Source organism: Balaenoptera acutorostrata, chromosome 2, assembly GCF_949987535.1.
Source record: "Balaenoptera acutorostrata chromosome 2, mBalAcu1.1, whole genome shotgun sequence".
NCBI lineage: Eukaryota > Metazoa > Chordata > Mammalia > Artiodactyla > Balaenopteridae > Balaenoptera > Balaenoptera acutorostrata.
In genome coordinates this window covers 136,006,666-136,020,658 of record NC_080065.1, presented here as the reverse complement: position 1 = coordinate 136,020,658, position 13,993 = coordinate 136,006,666, and the positions used below count along the sequence as shown (strand labels likewise).

Here is a 13,993-nt window from a genome sequence, read left to right as displayed (position 1 = left end):
TGTGACCACCTAGAGGGATGGGATAGGGAGGGTGGGAGGGAGATGCAAGAGGGAGGGGATATGGGGATATATGTATATGTATAGCTGATTCACTTTGTTATAAAGCAGAAACTAACACACCATTGTAAAGCAGTTATACTCCAATGAAGATGTTTAAAAAAAAAAAGAAAGAAATCCTGAGATGTGATCAATGAGAAAATATGCAGCCACAACAAAGGAGGAATTCTCCTCAAGTTAAAAAGATTTATTACCATTCCAGCCTTCATGTGAGCCCAGAACCCGGGGCTGGTCATGGGTGATTAAGTTGTCATGAGAGGACAGGACAGTGAACAAACCCAGGCACCTGACATGAGTCCACCTCTCTTTGCTGGATCCCTGCTCCACAGTGGCTGCTGACGGGTCCACCTGTTCAGCCTCTGCCCCACTCACCCTGCCAGTGCTCCAAGGCCAGGGCAGGCAGCCTCGTGATCCCTGAGCTCACAGCTCTGAGGCCGCCTCTACTCCCCCAGCACTGGAGGAGCATTCTAGGGTCAGGCACTATGGATTTGACCCGATGGAGGGAGAAACAGTGCTGGAGGAGTTGTCTCAAGGTTAAAAGGACAAGGCATGCATGTTCTTATATCCAAGGCCACGAACTGGCCACCCATGAGCCAACCAGATTTCCCCAGTGACAAGTCTGATTGGCCCCTTCTGCCTGCTCAGTATTTAAAAAAATAATTCGTTGCCAATATTTAAAAATTGATTTCATATAAAAGTCTGGATTTCTGGCTTCTTGAGGGAAAAAGAAATTGAGAATATTTGGCAATGCTGGGCCCATACTCTCCTGTGGTACTCACTGGCTATAGCTAGATAGCAGCTGTCCCTATGGACCAGATGTGCCCTTTCCAACTCACCCCAGTCCCCACATCCCTGATTATACCCCCAGCTCGAGACTGGGCAGCAGCTGCCTCGGATCAGTTATGTTATTATACAAAGGAAAAAATGGAAGATGTGCCCGCAAACAACATGTTCCTCGTGGTCCTCATCACTTACTGATGTCTTGCGCTTTGCCCTGCAGGTACCTGAGTTCGCAGACTATCTTAAACACATAGAGCATTCTCAGATATCTCTCCCATCACATGCCTTGCCTCTCCAGGATACACCGTGCCCCACTGTTAACTGGGCAAGTCTAGAAAAGAACACTAAATCATAGACGTTAATGGAGGAACAGACTGAGATCGACTCCTTCAGATCCTTCATTGTAAGAGGGGTTGGGAGTAAAATGAAAACTGTTAGTACTCTCACTCTGCTTTTAGGTCAGTGACACACTGACCTAACACTGACGTGTTAGCCCCCTTCCTTGACTGTTTAGAAAATGAGTTGAGCTCTTAGAGAAAGACATGGGGGTGAGGAGGAAAATGCAGTGGCCAGCCCAGTAGATGTCCTGGGCTGTCAAAAACCACCAGGCTCATCCGCCCTTAGGTTAGGGCTGCTGGCCCACACCTAAAAATTTTGTAGGTGGCATAAAATGACTTTCAGCGGGGGAGTGTCGTCATTGTAGAAAGGGGCTTGAGAAAGGACAGAGAGTAGAATCTGGCCTTGGCCAACGTAAGACAGAAGAAGAGGATGCCTTCCTCACACCCTCTTCATTCTGCTGTGGCAGGTGCCACCTTATTTGCCCTTTAGAGAGGCGGAGATTTTGACACAGCCCAGACGCTTCCCGTTGATGCTTAGGATGATCTCCGAGCGGTAGTTCCCACTGCTGAGCCAGCTGGGCAGCTCCAGGTCAGGCAGGAAGAAGTCAGACTTGGGCAGTGAGTAGGTACCCTGTGGGAAAGGCAGTGGACCACAGGTCAGTGAGAGCCTACAGATGGGACTCTCTCCTGGAGTGACCTCTAGGATTGCAGCTGCAAACTGCCCCTCCTCCCACTCTCCTAAGAGCCATGTAGAACATAGAATGTGATAGCAAAAGGACACCAGAGGTCAGATCGAGCTTCAGGTCTCCCATTCACAGTTGGATCAACCGAGGCCCCCAAAAGATAAGTGATTCAGGATAGATCATATCAATTTACACCCACAGACATCCAGGTCTGCAAGAGAATGTCTCCAAACCCCATGTCTCTACTCTAGTCACAGGGGGAATGCTCTCCCCTCCCTATACTTACTTGTTTGAAGGGACAGTGACAGGGAAGCCCATAGGTGTGCAGGGGTTCTGGGCAGGGATTCTCATAGGGAGTTAACACTTCAAGCACATTACAGAAGTTCTCATAGGTGCAGCTGCCAAATTGCTCCATACATGGGACTTTGACCCAAAAGCCAGCCACTTCCTTCTCCAGAGTTAATACCACCTGGTGAGAGAGTTGGAGAAAGTGTAAAATTCCAAGGCAAACATACCAGTTCCTCTGCCTCTTTAAAAGGCCAGCATTTTATTTTAACAGAGTTTTTAATTGGATGGGATCTGGGAGATATTCTGATCGAGAAATGACAATATTGTGGCATATGCTCCAACACTATCCTTTCCTGTGCCCATGGCAGACTTTAATAATCAAATGTAACTTTCTTTCCTCCCTGCACTGAACCACACAGTCTTATAATTCTTTAGGTAGTCACCACCCATTGGCTGAAGTTGAAATGCACTTGTCATCTAACTGCTAATTGGCTAACTGTGGCATTGCTTCTAGACTTTCCTTCTCAGCCCAATCTTGGCTTCAGAACCTTTTTCTTCAGAGGACTTCAGGCAGCTACCACCAACTGATTGGAGTTGGTTACCAAGATGAAACCCATCTGCTATTCTTGGATCCTATTTTCTCTGTACAGCCATAGAAGACAACTGAAAACAATAGGAATTTACAGAGAGATCATTTTGGGATTGCTATTAGGAAGATCTTAACAATCATAGTGAGGTTACAACAGATGGAACTACCTCAAGAAGAGATGGGCTGCCTGGACCCTGTTGGGGAAGCTACAAAAGGACTCCTGCACCCAGAGAGAAGCTGGATGGGGAGATCTGTGAGTACTTCACACCTCCATGCTGCCATGATTCTGCTCCTGTTCTGGAGGTGGGGGCTGACCAGTTGTGCCTGGCACAGGCTAAGCATTCACTAAGTATTAGCTGCCTAAGAGCCAAATGAGTGGTGCCTTAGGGACCATGTTCGTATCCCCCCAAAGGTGTCAGGGAAAAGTGTCAGGAAAGGGCAGGAGGAAGTCTGATTCTCTGTGGGTGTAATGGCAGGAAACCACTCCCGGCTGTAACATCACAGCATCCTATGAATCCCAGCCCCCAAGCTCACTTGATTCAGGGCTTTTGTTTCTAAGAGACAAATCCTGGATGGGCACTTATTCCCCTTGAGCCTGCTGGGCTCAGGCTGGCTCCCCAGGCTGTGGACTCAGTCTTGCAACTGGCCCAGGTGTCAGGATCCAGGTCCAGGAGGAAGGGATAAGTCCGCGCAGGCTGTATCCTGAGTGGACAAACTCAAATTTGCCTCATCCCACTCTGCTGACCCACACGTTATTCCCCACCCCGAGTCATGCACAGTCCCCTCCCAGCCCTCCTGTCTCCTCTCCTGCCAAGCCTGCTTCAACCCCTTTGCCTAGAAAGAGCCGAGGGCCTGGAGTGGAATGCTACTTCGGCCACTTCCTACTCTTGTGCCCTTGGGGAATTTCTTCTGTCTCCATCCCCTCATCTCCAAAATGGGATATTTTAAGAGTGTCTGCCTCTCTCACAAGGTCCCACTGAGTGAGACAATGCCTGTCAAACACTTAGCATAGTGCCTGAAGTCCAAAAATTACTTCCTGCTGGACTTCTCCCCTCAGTACCCCTCCTTGTTTTGCTAACACCCCAATGAAAATGGTTGAGCCAGTTCTGCCCTGAACAAGAAAGAACACCCAGCTGAGGGGACCAGCGGGGACCAAGTCCTGCCTGGGCTCCTCCCACCACACTGGAAGCCTGTGGGGCTGCATCCACCAGGAGCCAGGCCTCCCCCAGCCAGGACAAGCACAGCACAGGAGGTACTCAGCGCGGGCACCCCGAACTTAAGGCAACAGCCATGCCTGCCGTTTAGGGATTACAGACCATGGCTGATTTTCCAGTCTTTGTTCTCAGTCTACTTGTTCATATGGCTCAGAAGAGCAAGCAAGGGGAGTTCCCTGGGCGGCCCAGTGGTTAGGACTTGGTGCTTTCACTGCCATGGGCCCGAGTTCAATCCCTGGTTGGGGGACTAAGATCCCACAAGACGTGCAGCGTGGCCAAAAAAAAAAAAAAATTAAAGCAAAGCTGAGTAATAAGGGACCATCAATCCCTCTACTCCAGGACTACCTTAGCACCTCCACAGCTCAACCTAAATAAACCCCTGTGTCATGGGACCTGGTTCCACAAGACAGACAGAGGCACTGACGGGTAATGGAATCAGGATCCCTGTACCCACCAGGGCACTTGGGCAAGTCCTTTCCCCACTCAGGCCTCTGTTCCTCCATCTTGACCATGGAGTATTTGGATCTCATGATCTTGAAGAGACCTACCAGTTCTGACATCCTAAGAGTCAAAGTTTCTTACAAGTTGAAAACAATGACTTTTCTCTTGGCCTCTAGCTCAGGGCTAGGCACACAAGGCTCTAGATAAAGACCCACTGATAGGGGCCTCCTTGGTGGTGCAGTGGTTAAGAATCCGCCTGCCAGTGCAGGGGACACGGGTTCGAGCCCTGGTCTGGGAAGATCCCACATGCCATGGGGCAACTAACCCCGTGTGCCACAACTACTGAGCCTGCACTCTAGAGCCCACGAGCCACAATTACTGAGCCCGTATGCCACAACTATTGAAGCCCACGTGCCTAGAGCCTGTGCTCCACAACAAGAGAAGCCACTGCAATGAGACGCACGCACACCGCAACGAAGAGTAACCCCGCTTGCCACAACTAGAGAAAGCCCGCACACAGCAACAGAGACCCAGTGCAGCCAAAAATAAAATAAATAAATTAAAAAAAAAAAAAAAAAAGACCCACTGTTAGCAACTGACTTGAAGGGGAGACATTTGATGAGATCGGGGAAGGGGCAGTTATATCTCAATCACAGGGCTCAGGCAGGGGCATTGCAGGTACAGGACTTTAGAGGGGAAAAAAAAGCTAAACCATCAGGGCTGAAAGCTACGTGTCTAAAAGCCTGAAATAAGTGTACATGCCAAATGTGGTAGCAGTTTACGATTCCTGAGGATGGGGAAACCAAGGTCTCAGAGGCTGGAACTTGAGAGCTCAAAGAAGGGAGTTCTAAATTATGCCAAATCCTGTGGAACACATCAAAAGAAGAAAAAGGCATTCCTGGACAGACTCCAACCTTGCCCATGGCTCACAGAATCTGGTGCATCCAACTTCTCAAAATTGTAGCTGGCATCAAGTCCATCCAGGTTCCAAATGGGACTTTTTTTTTTCCTTAATTTTTTAAAAAATTTATTTTATTTATTTATTTTTGGCTACATTGAGTCTTCATTGCTGCGCGTGGGCTTTCTCTAGTTGCAGTGAGCGGGAGTTACTCTTCGTTGCAGTGCCCGGGCTTCTCACTGCGGTGGCTTCTCTTGTTGCAGAGCATGGGCTCCAGGCACGTGGATTCTTAACCACTGCGCCACCAGGGAAGCCCCAAATGGGACTTTTGATTGAAGAAATTTCACTTCAGCAAGGTCAGAAGAGGAGGAGGAGGAGGTTTCTCTCCTGCCACTAACAGGTACATGGCCTGGACCAGTCACTCCTCTCTGGGCCCCAGTAACAAGGGGAGAAGCCATTAACCTTAAGAGCCCTTCAGGCTCATACAGTGCTTGCGTCCTAGCAGCTCTCCTGGGGGGGCGGGGGTCTTTGCTGTCAAGAGGAAAGTCCTGGCGTACTCCCCTGTTAAAACTCCAAGCACTAATTCCACCTCCCTGCCAGAAAGAGCTCAGGAATAGGAAACATTAGATAGATAAGGACACCAGCCTTGAATGCTGACCTGGGGCAAGTTGCATCCTTCTCTGAGCTTCAGTGTCTCTTATCTGTAAAAGGAGACTCATCATCTCTTCTCCTACACAACTGGTGAGAGGCTTTCATTTAATAGCTAGTATGCACATACCCTAAAAAGATAAAGGAACCAAATCAAAAATATATACATAAGAGAAATGTAGGAGGAAGGGAAGAGGCAGTGGGAATCTGAGTCCAATTTTAAAAAGCTCAATGGCCCAAATTTATGACAGGTAATAAAGTACAGACTGACGATGGTTCAACTTACAATTTTTCAACTTTACGATGGTACAGAAGCAATACACATTCCGTAGAAACTGTGCTTCCTGTTATGAATTGTGATCTTTTTCAGGGCTAGCAATATGCAGTACCATTCTCTCTGGAGATGCTGGGCAGTGGCAGGAAGCCACAGCTCCCAGTCAGCCATGCGATCACGAGGGTAAACAACTTAAACCATTCTGTACCCACACAACCATTCTGGTTTTCACTTTCAGTACAGTATTCAATATTCAATACCTTATCATAAAATAGGCTTTGTGTTAAATGATTTTGCCCAACTGTAGGCTAATGTACATGTTCTGAGTGTGGTTAAGGTAGGCGAGGCTAAGCTGTGACGTTTGGTAGGTTAGGTGTATTAAATGCAGTTTCAACTTAACGAGATTTTTCAACTTATGCTAGGTTCACTGGGATGTAAGTTGAGGAAGATCTATAATAGAAAATGGGTGGGGGAAACCCATCTTAATGGCCTACAAAGAAGCCAGGAAAAGGCTGGGGAAAGAAAAAGAAGTTCACCAGCTTTTTCCTTCCAAGTCAGTTGTACTGCATCAGTGTTCTTGGAAACGTCTGCAGTTTGCATGGCAGTGGCAGAAGAGCAAGCATGATGGCCAGCTCGCCAAAGAGCTCTTTGCTCCAGACTCAGCGGAGGTAGTGTAGAAATGTGACCCTGGTAGAAAATCACTTGAAGAACAGCTAAAGAAAATGCGGTGACGTAGCCTGTAGAAGACTTGGGAAGAGGTGCTGGACAAAGCAAAGCTTGAGAGCTGTTTGCACGTACAGGACTCTGTCTGGGTCAAAGAAGCCACAGGAAGAGAGTGATACTAACGGAAATACTAACAAGGGCTAACATGTACCGAGCTGGTCTTGTGTGCCAGGCCCTGTGCAAGGCACTATCCATGTTATTAACTCAGTCATCACTCAGAGAAATGTATGAGGTAGGGGCTGTGATTAACCAAGTCAAAGGGTAGTTTCAGGTACACAGATTCCAAATCAGAAAACCTTTTAAAGAGTCGAAAGGAAACTGGTGCCAGAAGAGATCTGCACCAGGACAGGCTGAAGGCATACAAGAATACGGTATATGTCCCAACTACTAAGCCCACACGCTCTGGAGCCCGCGCGCCACAACTAGAGAGAAGCCCTGTGCCTTGCGATGAAGAGCCCGCGTGCCGCAACTGAGACCTGATGCAGCCAAATAAACAAATAAATATTAAAAAAATAATAATATGGTATAAAGGTAGCAATGCAAACCAGTGAGGAAAGGACTACAATATATGGAGTTGCAATGGATACACAGAAAGTTTCTATTGTTCTGTGTGAAAACATGCAAATATCCACCCCCAAAACAGGCAACAGGCATGTGGTTATTCCTAAACAGAAATACAAAAGGCAAATAAACTTATGAAAGGACATTTAACAAATCTATGCTTCTTTTGCTGCTCTGGGATTCCAGGATTCCAAAATTATTCAGTTCCCTGAGCATACATGCCTCAGGGCCCTCCCTCTGGCCCACAGCACCTTCCCTTCAGCACCTCCCTGACCCTGCCCACCCCTGGGCTCACCTTCAGAGGATCTTTGAGGTTCACAGTGGTCTTGACCTCAGCGCTGATGGTCATGTTCCCAGGAATGACAATGGGGTCAGGTTCCACAGTCAGGCTGTTGATCACCACAGGGTCCTTCCCCTTATGGCAGTTATCCCAGGAAAAGCTACCGAGCTGGGAGAGCTAAGGACAATAAGGCAGCAAGAAAAGAAGAGAAAAGAAAAGTTGACAAAAGGAACTCTCACAGGTTAGAAGGATTAACAGAGCAGTTTACTGACAGTGTGCCCGTGGGCGAGGTACCTGCCCTCTATGAGCTTCATCTGCAACTCCACATCTGTAAACCTGGAATAACACTGGTCCTACCCATTTCATAGGCAGGACTAAACTAAAAGACAATCTCCAAAAAGTGTGCCGTGAACTATAGAGCACAAAATCACAGACCTTGTACTTCAAAATAGGAGACTAACCATATCCACCTTTGGTAGATACCTTCTCTGATCTCTCACCTCCCTGCTCCCCACTCCTCTCCAACTAGTCTTGGCATTTCCTTAGAGGGAGGCTTTTGGAGGATTCGGCTTTGCAGCCCATGCCCAGAACTTTATTCACGTCACACCCCAAGCCCAATCCAGGGCCAGGAACAATAGGGAACACAAAACACAGGGGGAAACATAACAACATCTAACACCCTACCCTCAAGGAGGCACAATTAGCCCAGGGAGGGACTAGGACACACCTGAAAAGATCCCCAGTGGGCCATCTGTTGATGAACAATCCCTAGTGAACAAACTTCCACAATCCTAACCAGTACTTTCTTAACTCCCATTGCTCATGCCCTGCCCTGTCCCACACCCCAACTCATTCCCCTCCCCTCTGCTGAGCCATATCTCCTCTTCTTCCTCCACATCCCCCAAGAGGTCTCCTGATTCCTGATTCCACCATCGTGTCCAACTACACATGACCACTGACTCCCCACTCCCACAGAACCCTGTCTATGATCTTTAACACTTCCTATACCATGCAGACTCTGCCCACCCACTCACACCTTTCCCAGCCCCCTGAAGGCCACCTACAAGGGACTTTCAGCATTCCCACCATGCACATCCCATCTTAGAAGGAAAACCTGCCAGTCCCACATCCCCAAGTTGACCCCCGTCATCAACACAGCCACAGGTAGGTGGGCCAAAAGAGAATACTTAACCCAGGCCAGGCGGACAGATTCTCTCTGCCTCCAATTTGGGAAGTGAGACAGAGGCAAAATCATTCAGAGGACTTTGGGCTTTGAGCTGTCATGGGGTCATAAGCTTTAAGGCAGAGCCAGAACACCTAGACTCATGACCAAGGCAAAGGGACAAGAACTAAGGGCTCTGCTGGTCTGTGGAAAAGAGAACAGACAGAGTCGCCCCCTGCCTCCGGCCCCCTATCTAAATAGGCAGTGAGGGGGAACAGCCAAGGGCATGGTTTTAGACTAAGATATGGGTAAATCAAGGCTTTAGTTGGTAGACATGGCTTGAAATCATAGCTCGACCACCATATCATGTGACTCTACAGGCCAGTTTCCCCTTTGGAGCTGCAATTTCCACATCTTTTAAGTGGAGTCATTTCTACTTTCCTCCCAGACCTGTTGCGAGGGTGAGAGCATGGACGTAAAGCTCATAACACAATGCCAGGCACAAAGCATGAGCTGGCTCCTTAAATGATAGCCATTAGACATCCCAGCCGCCACTTCCTGCCATTAGTTCCATGAGATTCCTTGTATACCTGGAATAAACTTCCCTTTACTTGAGCTTCTTGGAATGGGCTTCTGTCCCTTGGAATGAAGCATTGGGCCATGACTAAGAAAGGCCTGATTCATCCCTGCATTCCCCACAGCCACTTAGACAGGGTAGGTACCAACAAATGTTTCCTTCAACATTCATTCTGCAGATATTTATGAAGCAGTGATCACAGGCCCGGGGCCAAGGGCTGTTCATAGAGGTAAACAATTAGAAATGTGCCTGCCCTGCGATGAGGAGCTTACAGTCCAATGTACATAAATATTACCCACTATGATCTCTGGGTGCCATAAAAGAAACAGAGGGTCGTGTTGAGTAACAAAGGACTCACTTAAATAGGGTGATGAGGAAGTTAGAATCCTGCAAGATGAGGAGGCAGCCATGCAAGTACTGAAAGAATGTTCAGGCAGAGGGAACATGGGCAAAGGCCCCGCACTGGGAAGACGCTCAGCTGCTCTGGGCCCTACAAGGCCGGTGGGCTAGATGTAGTGGATGAGGCACCCAGGTAAGCTTAGAGGGGTGGCAGGGTCATTTAATTCATGCCAGACCTCATAGGTCATCATCAGGAGGCTGGATTTCCTATAAGTGCCATGGAATGCCATTGCAGAAGAGTGTCATGCTCTGGTTTATGATTGAGAATGGACTGCAGAGGGTCGAGTTTAGAACACGGGAGACCAATTAGAAGGCCACTATCAAATGAAAGCATGTCTGGGATTAAGAGTTGGGCTGGAGGGTGGGTAGGAGGACTAGCCGTTTTCTAGAGCTGCTTTCACAAATTCCAAGGCAGCCAGATTCACAGCGAGGATTGATTCCAGGCTGGAGGAAGTGTCCAGAGAACACTGCTCCTCTTTCCCTCAGGCTCTGGGGAGACTTAACAAGGTGCTTTGTCGATGGCTGACTAGAGGCTTCTGTCGCAGTGAATTCTGCAGCTGAGTCCAGTCTCACCCGGAAAAGGAAGCATGATGTGTTAGCAATGCCCACTAAGGGCAGGCCTGGCACCAGATATTTGTCATCCCAGCCTAGGCTAACATGTGGGAAGAGGCAACGTATGGCAGAGGGCAAAGGCACAGCTGTGGAGGCAGAAATATGGGTCCAAATCACAGACCTGGATTAAAACCATACCTCAGCCACTCTCACTAGCTGAGAACATGCGTCAGTTGACCCCTCTTGAGGCTCAATTTCCTCATATATTAAATGGGCATAACTATATCTTCTCACAGGGCTACTGTAAGAGTGAGAAGTTTGTATACAGAAAGTACAGGTCACAACTCAACACTGTCACAGCCATGAAAACACAAGACTGAGAAACTGTCACAGACCAGAGGAGACTGGGGAGACAGGACAACACATGCAACGTGGTGCCCGAGATTGGATCCTGGAACCGAAAGAGGACGTTAATGGGAAAACTGGTAGAATCCAAATAAAGTCCAGAGTTTAGCTAGTGGTAATGCACCTATGTTGGTTTCTCAGTCTTGACAAATGTACCATGGTAATACAAGATGTTAACATTAGGGGAAACTGAGTGAGGAGTGTGTGGGAACTCTGTACTGTCTTTGCAACTTTTCTGTAAGTCTAAAATTACTCTCCTAAAAAAGTTTATTAGGGAAATAAAGAGCAAAGCACATGGCTCAACACATAGCACATAGTATGTGCACGATAAATGACATTAGACAGTTATCAGAGAGTCTATTAAGTACCTATTTTGCGCCCAGCCTGGGGCTAGACATTCTCCCCTTTTATCTAAGGATCACCACAGCCCAGGGTCATGAGACCGGGTTAATGCTAGAAGAGGAACCGGAACTCTGGTTTCCCGATGCTCAAACACTCACTATCACCCCACAGCCTTCATGTGGCCCAGGGTTTCAGGGTAAGGGTTCCGAATCACATGAGCCCAGAGAAGACCCGGATGATAGCAGATAAGAATGGAAAGTGCCCCTTGCTGTGTAATCTCAGATGAGTCCCCTGTCCTCTATGGGGCTGGGTAAGGTGGGTGAACTCCCTGATGTCTCATGGCCTCTCTAAAACTGCCAACGTAAGACCCTCTGGTCTGGGACGGCATCCACAGCCAAGACATGTAGGAGAGCGGGGATGTAGGACTGGTTCCAGACTTAGCCACACCACCTCATAGTGGTCAGACCTGGAGCCAAGAGAAACATTCTCAACCTACACTCAGGGACTAACTGTGAACCCTCCGGGCCAATAAGGCCAAGAGTTCTTTGCTCCTCCATTCAATAGGCAAAATAGACTCCTTGCCCCTGGGGCAGGGTGAGGCCGAGCCCACAGGCTTCTATCACTTTATGAGTTTAAGATATAAGAGCTTTTCCATCCATGGAAGCATTTCCCTTCACCCACAACCATCAAAGAAAGGCAGGTTGGTACTATCGAGCCCATTGTACAGATAAGGAGACCAAGGCTTAAGGAGCCCAAATGCCACTCCCATGGATTAGAGACAGAGGAGGAATCAGAAGCCAAGCCTCCTAGTCCTATCCCAACTTTCCCTCACACCACCCTGTTCCTGGCTTTGACAAATATTTCCAAGGAGGTTGGCGGGAGGGGACCTAGGCTGGGCCTCTCTCTTTGACTGCTGCCAGAGATACTAAGTGTCTGGCCCCCACGTATGCAGCAAAGAGGCCATGGAACTAGGCTTCTCTACTTCTCAGAATGACAGAACTTCCCCTTCCCCAGGGTCTGGAGCACAGGGTGACTGAGAAGATAGGGAGAAGCTTGTAGGCTGGCGCCTCTCCCTGCCTCACACCCAGGAGCAGGGCTGCACCTTTGTCGCCAGAGGAGCAAGTATGGACCTTCTGGGGTGAAGAGCCTCTCAAACCCACCCACCCACCAGGAGGAGCAGCGCCTCAGAGCAGTACAGAGGGGAGGGGAAGGGTACCAGGCATTTTCATGGCGGAAAAGAGAGGGCACGTAAACGGGGATGCGTCTCTGGGCCTGGGATTAGAGCCTTGGTCTTGAAGTTCCGTAAAATTTCACTCAGACGTTTGGAAAGAGGACAGGAGTACAGACGGGACTGAGATTAACCCTTCCAAAACAGTCTGGAGCAGAGAAAGCCTTACAGCCCACCCTCTGTACAGATGGGGAAACTGAAACCCGCAGAAAGCAAAGGACCCACTCAGAGTCCCACAGTTAGTGACTTTGGGAGGCTCTGCTGCAAAGAAGTAATTCTAGAGACCGGAGAGGCCACCCCCATATCCCACCCCAGCCCGCACATCCCGAGCTGGGCTGGGATGCTGGAAGCAGCCTCCTAAAGGAGAGGGTGCTCACCCGTTTCGAGAAAATGCGTGCAGGAGTCGCTGTGCCGGCGAGAAGCAAGCCCAGGGAGATGAGGAGAGGAGCCTGCATCAGGGGGTTCATCGCAAAGGGTGGGTCCTCACCGAGTTAACTACAGGGTTCGTGGAGGCGACGACGCCTTTAAATGCCTGCCTGTATTGGTTATGCAAAGCTGTACGTTGCTATGCAAAGCTGAGTGCGGCTCCTTCCCCGTGCGTCCCGCCCCCTCCGGATCTGAGATTTCGGGGCCGGGGATTGGATAGAGCTCTGCCGGCTCCGCCCCCCAATGGTTCCTCCTTTAGCCCCGCCCTTCGCGCGTGGGCGACAGGCCCCGCCTCCAGTGGCGAAGGCGGAGTCTGAGGAGAAAAGGGGCGGGTCGAGTACGGGGCGGGGCGGGGGGGAATGAGCGCGCTACAGGGAAGGGAACAAGAGCTCCAGGGAGGGGCGGAGCTTAACTCGGGGCGGGGCCGGAGTGCGAGGAGGGGTGGGGCTGTTGTTTCTGAACTCACGCTGTTAACCGTCACTGCTGGAAGGGCCATCATGGTTTCGTTCGCCCAAGTCCTTCTTGACAAAAATATCATGCTCCCTACCGATACTACGCTTCCCCTTAGCTGTGTTACAAATCACTGTGTCTTTTAAATAATTATTATAATGATAATGATAACTTTTAGTAAGTGCTTTAATACATGCCAAGCGCTATTAAGCACTTACGAGGGAATCCATTTTTTTGCCCCACTTTACCACTGAGGAAACATACATGATAAGGCAGGTTAGCTTTGCCAAGGTCACACAGCTAAGAAGTGATAGAGCAAGGATTCTGCTTATATATACCTCATCAGCCAAGATTTCCCTAAGCTACTACACTATGTAGTTGAGGTTTAATTTTTTAAAAAGCAATAGGGACACTATTCCTGCCAAATTACTGCTAGATTGTAAACCCCACAAGGGGTGGAACCATGACTTCTGGTCACTAGTAATGTGACACATAATAGGCAATCTTTGTTGAGTAAATGAACGCATTAATAGAATTTAAAACAACCTAATCATCTTTTAAAAGAAATTTTTAATTTTGGAATTAATTTTAGATTACAGAAAAGTTGCAAAAATAGTGCAAAACTCTCTCCTAGTTTCCCCCATTGTTAACATTAAGATATAAGGGTATTTTTTTAAT

At 48.6% G+C, this 13,993-nt stretch overlaps 1 protein-coding gene across 1 annotated transcript; it reads right to left on the bottom strand.

Annotated features, from left to right (window-relative positions):
- Positions 1-234: 234 nt before the first annotated feature.
- GM2A (ganglioside GM2 activator) lies at positions 235-13,023 on the bottom strand. The gene is made up of 4 exons (XM_007188625.2): positions 12,817-13,023; positions 7,790-7,951; positions 2,145-2,327; positions 235-1,806 (listed from the first exon to the last, which is right to left on the bottom strand). Exons 1-4 carry the CDS (start codon positions 12,904-12,906, stop codon positions 1,651-1,653), a joined length of 591 nt encoding a protein of 196 aa, XP_007188687.2. The 5' UTR covers positions 12,907-13,023; the 3' UTR covers positions 235-1,650.
- Positions 13,024-13,993: the final 970 nt, after the last annotated feature.